General features: G+C 41.4%; 1 protein-coding gene across 3 annotated transcripts in view; it reads right to left on the bottom strand.

Moving 5' to 3' along the window:
* LOC124126760 (glycerophosphocholine acyltransferase 1-like) overlaps positions 1-16,221 on the bottom strand; it is a 39,517-nt gene that overhangs the window by 5,971 nt on the left and 17,325 nt on the right. For 2 of the 3 annotated variants that reach the window (XM_048381516.1, XM_046490274.2), the window contains exons 3-8: positions 10,549-10,669; positions 9,749-9,909; positions 8,954-9,025; positions 8,018-8,179; positions 7,285-7,405; positions 3,842-3,966 (exon numbers count right to left, since the gene is read on the bottom strand). In XM_048381516.1, coding sequence (XP_048237473.1) covers positions 3,842-3,966; positions 7,285-7,405; positions 8,018-8,179; positions 8,954-9,025; positions 9,749-9,909; positions 10,549-10,669 — 762 coding nt within the window. Of the gene's footprint in view, positions 1-3,841; positions 3,967-7,284; positions 7,406-8,017; positions 8,180-8,953; positions 9,026-9,748; positions 9,910-10,548; positions 10,670-12,964; positions 13,560-16,221 lie in introns of those variants that run through there. The other variant, XM_048381517.1, reaches the window with a different exon arrangement.

Genomic DNA, 16,221 nt, shown 5'->3' with positions numbered 1-16,221 from the left:
GGCTTCCAGTCTCCAGTGTTTCAACTGCCAATGCTATGAGTGCAGGTGTACGTCTAGCAAGTAATCAAGCACAGGCTTCCAGTTTCCAGTGTTTCAACTGCCAATGCTGTGAGTGCAAGTGTACGTCTAGCAATCAATCAAGCAACACTATCTTTTGTTTAAGGCTTAAAGAAATAAAAGAATTGCTTGTCCGGCAATGGCTTTTGAAAATATAGTGCGGGCCGACGGTGTTTTTTTTGGTATGTAACCAAATAAACAGTTGTGTAAGCAAATCAACAGTTGTGTAAGCAAACAAACAGTTGTGTAAGCAAATAAACAGTTGTATAAGCAGATAAACAGTTGTGTAAGCAACCAACAGTTGTGTAAGCAAACAAACAGTTGTGTAAGCAAACAAACAGTTGTATAAGCAGATAAACAGTTGTGTAATCAAACAAACAGTTGTGTAATCAAACAAACAGTTGTGAAATCAAACAAACAGTTGTGTAAGCACAACTTCCTCTACTTCACACAACAATACAATGACACGACCCTGTCCTTACTTCCTCTACTTCACATAACAATACACCATGACACGACCCTGTCCTTACTTCCTCTACTTCACACAACAATACACCATGACACGACCCTGTCCTTACTTCCTCTACTTCACACAACAATACACCATGACACGACCCTGTCCTTACTTCCTCTACTTCACACAACAATATACAATGACATGACCCTGTCCTTACTTCCTCTACCTCACACAACAATATACCATGACATGACCCTGTCCTTACTTCCTCTACTTCACACAACAATACACCATGACACGACCCTGTCCTTACTTCCTCTACTTCACACAACAATACAATGACACGACCCTGTCCTTACTTCCTCTACTTCACACAACAATACACCATGACACGACCCTGTCTTACTTCCTCTACTTCACACAACAATACAATGACACGACCCTGTCCTTACTTCCTCTACTTCACACAACAATACAATGACACGACCCTGTCCTTACTTCCTCTACTTCACACAACAATTCACCATGACACGACCCTGTCCTTACTTCCTCTACTTCACACAACAATACAATGACACGACCCCTCCCTTACTTCCTCTACCTCACATAGCAGTACACCATGACACGACCCTGTCCTTACTTCCTCTACTTCACACAACAATACACCATGACACGACCCTGTCCTTACTTCCTCTACCTCACATAGCAGTACACCATGACACGACCCTGTCCTTACTTCCTCTACTTCACACAACAATACAAAGACACGACCCTGTCCTTACTTCCTCTACTTCACACAACAATATACAATGACATGACCCTGTCCTTACTTCCTCTACTTCACACAACAATACACCATGACACGACCCTGTCCTTACTTCCTCTACTTCACACAACAATACACCATGACACGACCCTGTCCTTACTTCCTCTACTTCACACAACAATTCACCATGACACGACCCTGTCCTTACTTCCTCTACTTCACACAACAATACAATGACACGACCCCTCCCTTACTTCCTCTACCTCACATAGCAGTACACCATGACACGACCCTTCCTTACTTCCTCTACTTCACACAACAATACACCATGACACGACCCTGTCCTTACTTCCTCTACCTCACATAGCAGTACACCATGACACGACCCTGTCCTTACTTCCTCTACTTCACATAACAATACACCATGACACGACCCTGTCCTTACTTCCTCTACTTCACACAACAATACACCATGACATGACCCTGTCCTTACTTCCTCTACTTCACACAACAATATACAATGACATGACCCTGTCCTTACTTCCTCTACCTCACACAACAATACACCATGACATGACCCTGTCCTTACTTCCTCTACTTCACACAACAATACACCATGACACGACCCTGTCCTTACTTCCTCTACTTCACACAACAATACAATGACATGACCCTGTCCTTACTTCCTCTACTTCACACAACAATACAATGACACGACCCTGTCCTTACTTCCTCTACTTCACACAACAATATACAATGACATGACCCTGTCCTTACTTCCTCTACTTCACACAACAATACACCATGACACGACCCTGTCCTTACTTCCTCTACTTCACACAACAATACACCATGACACGACCCTGTCCTTACTTCCTCTACTTCACACAACAATTCACCATGACACGACCCTGTCCTTACTTCCTCTACTTCACACAACAATACAATGACACGACCCCTCCCTTACTTCCTCTACCTCACATAGCAGTACACCATGACACGACCCTGTCCTTACTTCCTCTACTTCACACAACAATACACCATGACACGACCCTGTCCTTACTTCCTCTACCTCACATAGCAGTACACCATGACACGACCCTGTCCTTACTTCCTCTACTTCACATAACAATACACCATGACACGACGCCTCCCTTACTTCCTCTACTTCACATAACAATACAATGACACGACCCCTCCCTTACTTCCTCTACTTCACATAACAATACAATGACACGACCCCTCCCTTACTTCCTCTACTTCACATAACAATACAATGACACGACCCCTCCCTTACTTCCTCTACTTCACATAACAATACACCATGACACGACCCCTCCCTTACTTCACACAACAATACAATGACACGACCCCTCCCTTACTTCCTCTACTTCACATAACAATACACAATGACACGACCCCTCCCTTACTTCCTCTACCTCACATAACAATACAATGACACGACCCCTCCCTTACTTCCTCTACTTCACACAACAATACAATGACACGACCCCTCCCTTACTTCCTCTACTTCACATAACAATACAATGACACGACCCTGTCCTTACTTCCTCTACTTCACATAACAATACAATGACACGACCCCTCCCTTACTTCCTCTACTTCACATAACAATACAATGACACGACCCTGTCCTTACTTCCTCTACTTCACATAATACAATGACACGACCCCTCCCTTACTTCCTATACCTCACATAACAATACAATGACACGACCCCTCCCTTACTTCCTCTACTTCACATAACAATACAATGACACGACGCCTCCCTTACTTCCTCTACTTCACATAACAATACAATGACACGACCCCTCCCTTACTTCCTCTACTTCACATAACAATACAATGACACGACCAAGTCCTTGTGACCATCTGGAGGAACATACAGTGTCCCTGTACCCTGTGACTGTACATCATGTATCAGTGGTATCCTGCATATTGGTCAGAATGAGCTCCATGTCATGTAGATATTTCATGGAAATTTGGAGAAAAAGAAAATAAAGGAGGAAAGTGGTGCCAAACTCCCTTCCAGATGTTTACTTGTAAAAACAGAAGAAACATCATTTCCCCAAAGCTCCTGAAATCTTAACCTTAATCACAATAACCTCCAAGTTGACCTTGACCTTTGATAGATCAACCACCAACATGTTAGGATTTGTAAATATACATGCAAATATCCAGGAACCCATGCCTCAGGAACTGTCAGTGATTGAACCATGTTTCTTAAACCTGCAATGTTCACCTTGACCTTTGACTGATTTTGATTAAAACCTTGGTGACCTTGACCATTGACCTCAGGTTATCAATATTCCAGCCATATCACTGACTAAATAAAAGAGTCCAGGCAGACCAGTGGTGGGTAGCACGAGGAGCGATCCAAGATGTCAGGTTACATTGGGATGCAATCGGCCACTGCTAGCCCTCATCCACTCAGCCCAACCAATCTTCATGTAACTTTTATGACAAGCATGGAGTACTGGGGACCCATTCTGCCCAGGAATCCCAACAGAAATCCAACTTCTAATGGTTAGGGAACTTACTTTGGTCCACACATGTCGAACAACAGGAAGCTTTGACTCTTCTCATCGGCTGTAAGGATACGGTAGATGGTCGAATATTCTGGTGTCGGTTTCAGAATTACACTCAACAGCACCGCATTAAACAGCTGAAAACCAAAAATCATACATTTGAACACTTATTAAACCATAGACCCAGAATAAATCAGTATAAAGATTGAACTCCTTTTGGAGTCACTTGGCTGCCAACATGTTTATAATGTTATTGTAGCCGCCATAAAATTTCCAAGTCCCGTGATGGGATTCGAACCACGGACCTTCTGATCAGAGGCCGGACGCCTTGTCCACATGACCAAAGAGGTTAACCCCGTCAGCAAGCTTACAAGGTAAGGATGTCATCTGTGGGATGACTCCACGCCCTGCTACATTATCTTGGCTGAAAAGTGACTTATGGTACACCTTGAAGTCTTCTGTTGTACTTGTAGTTAGTTTGTTCAGTGAATTATGTTTGAGGGGTGACATCCAACCAGCATCCAATACTGAGTCAACATACTAAACCTGCGTAACAAGACAATTAAATCTTATCATCGAAAACTGGCCTCCACTGGAGATATTGCTTGGGTAAGATCAAGCGATCTCTCCTGGGAGATATCACGACAATGTAATTGCATGACATTGCTTCGCAGGCTATTGTGATGTCATTGGTTGATATTTGACAATCAATAATGTCACTAAGGCCTCTGCCACTGAGCCTGATTAGCAGTACCTTTTAGACTCAGGACATTGGCTATCCTATTTACAAACTGAAACGTTGGAGGCATGAGTCTAATAGACATGCAAAGTTTTGTTACAAAGTTTTGAATGGGTTTTGAGTTATGCTCCGGAAACGAACTCTACCCTGTAGAACCTAAGTCCAACTTGTTGCCATGGAAACGTAAAAAACAAAAATTTATAAAATTCCTAAATAGCAAAAGGCACCTGTTCAGTATGTAGTTTAAACCTATGAAAAATAACATGGAGAAATATTCAAAGTTTTTGAGTTCTGCTTCGGAAACTAACATCACTCAAACAGTGAGCCTATGTCCAGCATGCTTTCATGAAAATTAGAAAATAAAAATTGGAAAAATTCCAAAATAGCAAAAGGCACAACTTCACCACTTAAGTGATATAAACGCAAAGTTTGATGAAGAAATATTTAACGTTTTTTTAGTTACGCTCCGGAAACGATTCGGATAGACGGACGGACGGACGGACGGACATGCCCATAGCTATATCCCCTGGCATTATATGCCGGGGGGATAATAAATAGATGAATATAGTACCAGTCCCAAATAAGGCTGGGTTTATACTGTGTGAAATTGAGACATCACGCATATACAAAACTGGAATATGACCTATGTGTGAAACCGGGACAAGACCTATGTGTGAAACCAGGACATGACCTATGTGTGAAACCCGGACATGACCTATGTGTGAAACCAGGACAAGACCTATGTGTGAAACCAGGACAAGACCTATGTGTGAAACCGGGACAAGACCTATGTGTGAAACCAGGACATGACCTATGTGTGAAACCAGGACATGACCTATGTGTGAAACCAGGACATGACCTATGTGTGAAACTGGGACATGACCTACCGTATTAGACATAATAAGCGCCAAGGGCGTTCTCACAATTAGAATAGGGGGCTCTTATTAGAATATTATTTTGGTGAAAAACCACAGAGCTGAAAGAACGTAAATTCCGTGGTTTATGCTGACAGCCTGAAATGTTTATCTACGACAGATATATTTTTCCAGAATTTAATTTCCCATAATTAAGGATGCATATAACACACGTATTATACACAAATAATACACTGTGAAACTGAGACATCACTGGGTGAAATTGAGACATCACTGTGTAAAACTGAGACATCACTTTGTGAAACTGAGACATCACTGTAAAACTGAGACATCACTGGGTGAAACTGAGACATCACTGTGTAAAACTGAGACATCAGTGTGAAACTGAGACATCACTGTGTAAAACTGAGACATCACTGTGTAAAACTGAGACATCAGTGTGTGAAACTGAGACATCACTGTGTGAAACTGAAACATCACTGTGTAAAACTGAGACATCACTGGGTGAAACTGAGACATCACTGGGTGAAACTGAGACATCACTGTGTAAAACTGAGACATCACTGTGTAAAACTGAGACATCACTGTGTGAAACTGAAACATCACTGTGTAAAACTGAGACATCACTGGGTGAAACTGAGACATTACTGTGTAAAACTGAGACATCACTGTGTAAAACTGAGACATCACTGTGTAAAACTGAGACATCACTGTATGAAACTGAGACATCACTGTGTAAAACTGAAACATCACTGTGTGAAACTGAGACATCACTGGGTGAAACTGAGACATCAGTGTAAAACTGAAACATCACTGGGTGAAACTGAGACATCACTGTGTAAAACTGAGACATCACTGTGTAAAACTGAGACATCACTGTGTGAAACTGAAACATCAATGTGTGAAACTGAGACATCACTGGGTGAAACTGAGACATCAGTGTAAAACTGAAACATCACTGGGTGAAACTGAAACATCACCAGGTTATGAAACTCCCAAAAATTTCAGCCAGACCAAAGGACTGGCTAGCTGAAATACTTGCCAGCCCTGACCAAAACCTGCCTGCCCACTATAATCATATGTTTCTCAGGATAAGCTAACGGGATTTCTTTTTGGTTACATTTTATCATTCATCTTTACATGTGAATTAATGATTATCATTGGGAAATATTTAGAATATTGTCACATATGAAATATAACCCGACTGTCGGGCAGGGGGATTTGAAAATCTGGCAGCCCGAGTTGAAATCAACCCGTCTCGGACGGTCGGGCAGGCAGGTATTTCGAACACTGACATCACTGTGTTAAACTGAGACATCACTGGGTGAAACTGAGACATCACTGTGTGAAACTGAAACATCACCTGATTGGTTCTTCATAATTACTGGCTAGGGTAATCATCAACTACTTGAGCTAAAGTTGCCACCTGGCAGGTTCTATAATACTCACACCGTGAACCATATAGCACCCCAAGGGTATGCCGACTAGCCCTCTATAATACTCACACCGTGAACCATATAGCACCCCAAGGGTATGCCGACAAGCCCTCTATAATACTCACACCGTGAACCATATAGCACCCCAAGGGTACACAGACAAGCCCTCTATAATACTCACACCGTGAACCATAAAGCACCCCAAGGGTACGCAGACAAGCCCTCTATAATACTCACACCGTGGACCATATAGCACCCCAAGGGTACACAGACAAGCCCTCTATAATACTCACACCGTGAACCATAAAGCACCCCAAGGGTACGCCGACAAGCCCTCTATAATACTCACACCGTGAACCATATAGCACCCCAAGGGTACACAGACAAGCCCTCTATAATACTCACACCGTGAACCATAAAGCACCCCAAGGGTACGCCGACAAGCCATGCAAAGCTCCAGTCAGCGAAGGTTGGCATCATCTCCTGGTACCACAGCTTAGAGGTCTCTTCTGGGTACCATCGTATCCTGAAACAGATGATGTCAAATCTGAGGTCATTAGAAAAAATACAGTACCAATTTGACGTAATAAGCGCACAGAGCGCATTTCAAATTAGGAATAGCGGGCTCTTATTAGAATATAATTTTGGTGAAAAAAAAAACAGTTGAAAGATCGTAAATTTCATGGTTTATGCTGACAGCCTGAAACGATACAAAAGAAAAGTATATATATTTTTCCAGAATTTAATTGTCCATAATTAAGGGTGCATATAACACACAAGTGTGTATTATACTTGAATAAATAAGTCTTGTGTGCATTGATCAATCAGAAGGGGTGCTAATTGGGGTTGTTCACTAGCCAATATATTAGCAAATATCACCGTGGGTGCTCATTAGAGAGGGGCGCTTTTTACATCGAATACGATGTAATAGAAAAATGATAGTACACCATTATTTTATGTTTAAAGTTGAATACCACAATCCTGAGTCCAGAATACCCTTAAAAATCTGAATCTCACATATCACCATGGGGTGGCAGGCAGTGGGCGCCTTCTCTAATGCCTACCGCGTGGTGCTGGCATGGTGCTGGCATGGTGCTGGCATGGTGCAATAACATAGAAATCATGGTGCTTGACTCACGTGAAGGACAACAGGGCTGGCATCAGGTGGATATATATGGAGACAGTTTTATCAAAGCTGTGGAACACGAGAGAGTTTCGGAACAACACGAGAGCCCATGTGATCGGGCCGTTGGCCAAGGCGAACAACACACAGAAGAACTCCGGCTGTTGGGGGAACGCCCTGGGAAAAAAACACAAAATCACACTGCAGTACAAATAACACACAGAAGAACTCCGGCTGTTGGGGAAAGGCCCTGGGAAATAACACAAAATCACACTGCAGTACAAATAACACACAGAAGAACTCCGGCTGTTGGGGGAACGCCCTGGGAAATAACACAAAATCACACTGCAGTACAAATAACACACAGAAGAACTCCGGCTGTTGGGGGAACGCCCTGGGAAATAACACAAAATCACACTGCAGTACAAATAACACACAGAAGAACTCTGGCTGTTGGGGGAACGCCCTGGGAAATAACACAAAATCACACTGCAGTACAAATAACACACAGAAGAACTCCGGCTGTTGGGGGAACGCCCTGGGAAATAACACAAAATCACACTGCAGTACAAATAACACACAGAAGAACTCCGGCTGTTGGGGGAACGCCCTGGGAAATAACACAAAATCACACTGCAGTACAAATAACAAACTTATTCACAATTTTTTAATGAATCCTAATTTCCAAATCCTGCCATTTAGTGAACGTTGAAACTCCGACAATGAGAACCTGATCTAGTGTTTCTGTGACCCAGTAACTCCATACAGCAGAGATGAGAGGTCAATGTGAGTCAATTAATGTTTTTGTTCATATAAACCAGTTAACATAATTTTCTAAAAATTAACATTTGGTGTTAAATTGTGGAACTTCAAACCATTTTTATTGTATAAAGAAATTAAGACTTGTTTTCAAAAGTAGAGTTCTCACAAGAAGTAGTCTGAGGTACTTACCAAATAAACACATAGCACGTGATGTTTCCGAAGTAACAGAAATCTAGTAAAAAATACTGCCATTTACATAACCTGTAAAGAAAGAAGCTCAAGTTAATATTCATCAATGGTATTTAACACTGCTCATTGAAGCAGGTGCTTGAAATAGAACTACATGGCATGTGAAGTCAGGAGCTCAGCGAGTGAGTTGGTTTACAGAAGGTGACAGTGTGCCTCACATGTGACACTTGGCAGAGATGTTTCCCCACTTTAGTGTTCACGGAATGACACATGGTGCTTTTCACCATAACACTATATTGGCCTTTTAAAACAAATATAATATCACCAACAGGGAGGGAGGGATGTGTGTGTGTTTTGGGGAGGGTGGGGGTGGGGTGGACTCCCCAGTACATGATACACTGGAGGTAGGGTTTTTGGGGGGTTTGGGGGAAGGCGGGGTGGAGTAGGGTGGACTCCCCAGTACATGATACACTGGAGGTAGGGTTTTGTGGGTGTTTTGGGGAGGGTGGGGGTGGGGTGCGGTGGGTGTATTAGGGAAGGTGGGATGGGGTGAACTCCCCAGTACACGGTACACTGGAGGTAGGGTTTTGTGGGTGTTTTGGGGAGGGTGGAGGTGGGGAGGGGTGGGTGTGTTAGGGAGGGTGGGGAGGGGTGGGTGTGTTAGGGAGGGTGTGGTGGGTGTGTTAGGGAGGATGGGGTGGGGTGGACACACCAGTACATGATACACTGGAGGGAGGGTGGGTTGGGGTGCGGTGGGTGTGTTTGGGAGGGTGGGGTGGGGTGGGGTGGACTCACCAGTACATGATACAGCGGATGAGCAGCAGTATGGGGGCGGTGACTGAGTAGAAGTATGGGATGAGGAACTGAGCGGAGATGAGGCTGTGTGTCAACAAGCTGACTGTTGCCACGGACACCACAAACACCACCTTCTCCCTGAAATGCTGCTGCTTCACTACCTGAAAACAACATGGTTCAGTAACAGCTTTATTTAAATTTCAGTTGTTAAAAGACACTCTGGCCTACCACCTGACATGAATAGAAGTGTGGCCCCTTGGAAAGGACAGATGCATTTTGTCAATTTCTGAATGAATGGGTAGGATCTTATACCCCAGCAGAAGACTCCCATAAACAAAATATATATATATACACAAAAACTACAAAATGTTACTTTTCTCTAAAATGAAGCTAGCTAGACTTGCTCTTCTATTATCGAGGTTTTGGTTTCATGAACTACGTATATTCCACAGTCGTGGTGCAGGACCCAACTCAATATAAATTATTCAAAATGCTATACTTAAACCTGTTGCAAATATATCTTAAAGACTTTAAAGCACATCAAATTATGACGAAATGCAAGAGGAAATTGGAATCATTTTTTTTGTTATATTTTGATAGCAGATTCTCCATTTGTGGGCTTTCTGTGTATCGGTGTACAAATTTTGGTGACCCTCCAATCCCCCTCTTTTGCTGTGTCATTCTTTCATGGCGCTCCCCTTCGTCCCACCAGCTCCCCCTCCCCTGTAATAAATGACCGGTACAAAGGAAGAATGGCATAACCCCTGGCATCACATCACATCAGTGGGGTTGTAGCTCACCTTGCCAGAGGACTTCTCCTTCTCCTTTTCGTTGTGTTCTGCCTCCGTAACCAACATCTCCTGCGGGGCGGTGCCGTTCTGGTGGACCTTACCATTCTGCAACAGGTGGCCATTACACTCCCTGAAAGTAAACAAGTGAAGAGTTCAACTTTAACAGCAAAACAGAGAGCAAAGACATGCGTTTTAACATTAAAACTGAGTATACGGTTCGGTTTAAGCAGTAAAACTGAAAGTAGAGGGATCATTTTTAGCAGTAAAACTGAAAGTAGAGGGTTCAGTTTTAGCAGTAAAACAAGAGTGTAGGGTTCAGTTTCATGTTTTCCATGTAAGTTAGATAAAACACTTACACTCAGGTTTTTATGAGGTTTAAAACCCTTGGATCTCATAAAAACCCTCTCACATATTTTAATCCTACATGTAATACTTCTTAGTCACAACAATCACATCAAGCATGGCAAGCATGCCAGCACTTCACAGTGACATAAGTCACATAACTGAAACCTTTGTAAGACTTATGTCAACCGACAATATCCATATTATTATTAAATGTTTGATTAAATTCCTTTGTCAAGTACTCAAGATAAGAAGCAAATCACCTTTCCCTGTAACATAAATTGTACTTTCCTCTAGCTGTATATTCAGCATGTAAATTTAATTGTTTTATCCATCTTGTTTGTATTATGGGCCTAGGGCCTGAAGTAATGCATATCAAATTTACTAATCGATATCATGATACATGCAGAAATGTCTGTGTAATGGGCCAAAATGACATTTTCAATATGGCCGCCATTACAGTTATTAGGGCCGCCATAAGTGGGACCATCCAGAGTTAAACAAGACCATCCAAAGCTAAACAAGTCTTGCAGTTTTATGAGATGTCAACAACAACTGGACAACAGACACGCCACGGAATAAGCTAACTTGACTTTCAGGCAGGTGAGCTTATAATAAATCCACCAAACAAAGCTTCAGTTTAATCAACACGCTTCTATCTCCCTGAAACTGTATACACTTGTACACAAGCCATAATGATAACACACTGATGACAGCATCAAGTGTTTGTTTTGATTGTTATCGCGAACAGGTCAAAAACGTCCACTATGCTTCACACTGATAACCTGCTTCCAATCACACCTTCCATACATTCATTCATTCTAAATGTAACGTTACACAAGCCCCAGAACTTAATTTGTTTGTTTGTTGTTAAACGCCGCACTCAGCAATATTTCAGCTATATGATGGCGTGTAAATAATCGAGTCTGGGCCAGACAATCCAGTGATTGACATCATGAGCATCGATCCAGACAATTCGGATACGATGACATGCATCAACCAAGTCAGTGACACTGACCACCCGATCCCTTTAGTCGCCTCTTACGACAAACATTACATAAGTCGCCTTTTACAGCAAGCATGGGTTCGGAAGAACTATTCTACCCCGGATCTTCGCTGGCCCAATTAATAAAGTTATTAAAATTAATATATTCCTTATAGTATCTAGATCCACCATAATCACCATAAAAAGCACTTTGCTCCATTTTTTTGTTCAAGTTGGTTATTTCAAGTTCTAATTTTAATAAGTACTTCAAAATTGAGTTCAATGCAAAAAATGTTGACAACTGTTCCCTTATCTGTGAAATGCAAGTCACATCCACAAAGCCATTACACTCAGTGTCCGAAATAACTGCCTGCCCACCGGACAGCGGCTGGTAACTTTTCTGTCGGGCTGCATCAATTTTTCCTCCATCTGGAGGACTGTCTGGCAGATAATGTTAAGACTACTTACAATTCAGTTAATAACTCCTTGTAGAATCTCAAGTGATTGTTAACATTACCTTACTGAATCAAGATGTGATTTGTCTCTTAGTTTCTGCGTTGTTCATTGTTCATAATGTAAGACTGTGGGAGGTAACTCAAAGATAGGCAGGCAGCACTTATGGGCCACCTGCCTGACTGTTTCGTTGGGTTTTAAACTTATTTCCAACAATGATAACACTGGTTATAAATATAATAGCATATACTGGAAAATATTTTTAATTCCAATTTGGAAATGTTTACTGAAATTTGCTGCAGACCTGAGCCCTGTTCCACAAAGCAATCGGAGCGCTATGACAGTCGTTAGTCTATGTGATAGTTTGGGAGTTACGATCTCCTTACCCCTACAATCGCTTTGTGCATCAGGGCCCAGGGAATGAACATCGGCCTATTATCAGCCTATGAGGTCTAGGAAAATCTCATACATGCCTAAAATCAAAAACTAATATATAATATATATGTAAACAGACAAATGATCACATACTTGACAACACCATTTCACACTCAACAGTTGTATGAATATTTACAAAATCAAATACCATGATAACGTTGCTTGGTCTGCTGATGTGGGATGAGGCTTCCACTTTTCAGATATACTTACTCAGTATCTATGGTATACGAGGCCGTATCTCCCACTTTGGAGCCCATTTTGAATGTCGAGCAAGAGCCTATTGTCATTATTTGGAAACACAGAAAACCATAGCAACCAACTTGCTCAGTGTGGCGATAGTCAGGCAGCACTGCAACAACTTTCACTGTGTAGAGAGAACTGTTTCTGGTCACAACTCAGGACGCATCACTGTCAAACGTAGCTTGGGATGCTTGTATTAAGTATGCATGTCTCTAAACCTGTTTCACCTCAAGGCAAAGTTATACTCTCTTCTTGACGATACCACTTTCAAAACAAACTACTGTCACCAGCACAACCGTCCATAATCCCATTGAAAAAACAATGGGATCCAAGGGTTAATGGAGGCTGGTCAACAGGGATGTAATCCTTATGAAAACAAACACCCTTCAGTCCTAAAACTGTCAAAGATTATGACACTAGGAAGAGCACTGTGAAAGAGAATCACCACTTTGAGATCCAGTCCCAACGTAATGGCTTGTCTACTGGTGGCACCGAGGAGTCCAGTCCCAACGTCCAGCGACAGTGAGACACGACCTGTACACTGACCGTCAGTCCGGTCCACTGTGTTGACATCCACCAGGAATACACCTGTTATCACCTGATATATATATAATAAGGTCAAAGGTAGCAGTTGATAACAGGAATCCATGTTAGAGCAAGGTGCAATTTGTGAGCCAACGTTAAAAATGCAAAGTACAAGTTCTTCATTGAATATTATTACGTCATCACTGCTTCTTTTAGCTTCAGACAGTCCAAGAATCTGTCGACTGCATCATTCTGTGACTATGCCAAACCTGATTTCATTTTCAGCTTATAACATTCTAGTTATCTGTCACCTTGAAAATTAAAGTGAGAGCCATACTGGTGACGAATATGATTGATGAGGCACGAGGACTTTGTATGGTGAGTGTGATCAAGTGAAGAAGGACAGTGATTTCTTCCATCTGTAGGCACGAGCAGTGTCGCAATATGAATACCACATGAAGCCACATGATACGTGAGTCATGATGTAAGACATCTCGCGATACTTGACTCATGATGTAATACATCTTGCAATACTTTAGTCATAATGTAATACATCTCGCGAAACTTGAGTCATGATGTAATACATCTCGCGAAACTTGAGTCATGATATGATACATATTGCGATACTTGAGTCATGATATGATACATATTGCGATACTTGAGTCATGATATGATACATATTGCGATACTTGAGTCATGATATGATACATATCGCAATTCTTGAGTCATGATGTAATTCATCTCACAAAACTTGAGTCATGATGTAACACATCTCGCGATACTTGAGTCATGATGTCATACATCTCGCGAAACTTGAGTCATGATATGATACATATTGAGATACTTTAGTCATGATGTAACACATCTCGCGAAACTTGAGTCATGATGTAATACATCTCGCGATACTTGAGTCATGATATGATACATATTGCGATACTTGAGTCATGATATGATACATATTGCGATACTTGAGTCATGATATGATACATATTGCAATACTTGAGTCATGATATGATACATATCGCAATTCTTGAGTCATGATGTAACTCATCTCACGAAACTTGAGTCATGATGTAACACATCTCGCGATACTTGAGTCATGATGTAATACATCTCGCGAAACTTGAGTCATGATATGATACATATTGAGATACTTTAGTCATGATGTAATACATCTCGCGATACTTGACTCATGATGTAATACATCTCGTGATACTTGACTCATGATGTAATACATCTCGTGATACTTTAGTCATGATGTAATACATCTCGCGATACTTGACTCATGATGTAATACATCTCGTGATACTTGACTCATGATGTAATACATCTCGTGATACTTTAGTCATGATGTAATACATCTCGTGATACTTGAGTCATGATGTCATACATCTCGCGATACTTGATTCATGATGTAATACATCTCGTGATACTTTAGTCATGATGTAATACGTCTCGTGATACTTGACTCATGTAATACATCTCGCGAAACTTGACTCATGATGTTATACATCTCGCGAAACTTGACTCATGATGTAATACATCTCGTGATACTTGACTCATGATGTAATACATCTCGCGAAACTTGACTCATGATGTTATACATCTCGTGATACTTGACTCATGATGTAATACATCTCAGGATACTTGAGTCATGATGTAATACATCTCGTGATACTTGACTCATGATGTAATACATCTCGTGATACTTGAGTCATGATGTAATACATCTCGTGATACTTTAGTCATGATGTAATACATCTCGTGATACTTGAGTCATCATATGATACATATTGCCATATTTGAGTCATGATATGATACATCCTGCGATACCTGAGTCATGACATGATACATATCGGGATACTTGAGTCATGACATGATACATATCGCGATGCTTAATTTGAACTACTCCATGTAGCTGAAGTACTGTCGGAAATGCTAGAAAACTGCTTTTTGCCTGACTCTGATATGATGATAATAATGTAGTCATTCATTTGACAAAAATTTACTGTAATAAAAATTCAATAAATCTGGTATAGCCTTACATGAAAAATGTTATATTTTAGTATTCATCCATGTCAGCTTACTTCAGAGATTACAACCAACACAGAGATTACTTAGCAAGCTTAAAACACAACAATTGTGCCACCTCTTTATGCCAAAGATTAATTCCAACAACAACATATCAATTAGCATTGTCACATCTTACACAGTAGCCATTTCTAACGACCCTGATGATGCTGAAAAATACAAACAAAAATAACCAACAAATTGAAAAACTTTGGTCTAGACGAACATGAAGAACCTGAATTTCACTACTGTCCCCATTGTCCTCAGCAGGCTTACATTAGACTACAAACATCACGGACTTGGTCGGGCAGACATAATTATCCAGCTTAAAACCCCACAAATATTGCCTTGGGTAGTTGTAATTAGATATTAGCTTTGTTACGTGTTTATACAGTAGCCATTCTTGACGACCCTGGCATTGTAGTGTTAAAACATCTCATCCTGTTCATGTGACTTTGCTGAACCCCAAAGACTGTGTGTCATGACAATAAGTCGCGCAGGCCTACCAATAGTCTGTCTTACAGACCCTGATACAAATATATATCAAATACAGCTCATGCAAGTCTATAATGTTTGGCAAGTCTAGATTACTGCAGTATCAGTATCTGAAAATGAAGAGTCAGTGGGCTCCC

Source organism: Haliotis rufescens, unplaced genomic scaffold (assembly GCF_023055435.1).
Source record: "Haliotis rufescens isolate VD_foot unplaced genomic scaffold, xgHalRufe1.0.p SCAF_39, whole genome shotgun sequence".
In the NCBI taxonomy this organism is placed as follows: Eukaryota; Metazoa; Mollusca; class Gastropoda; order Lepetellida; family Haliotidae; genus Haliotis; species Haliotis rufescens.
This window is presented reverse-complemented; position numbering and strand designations above follow the sequence as displayed.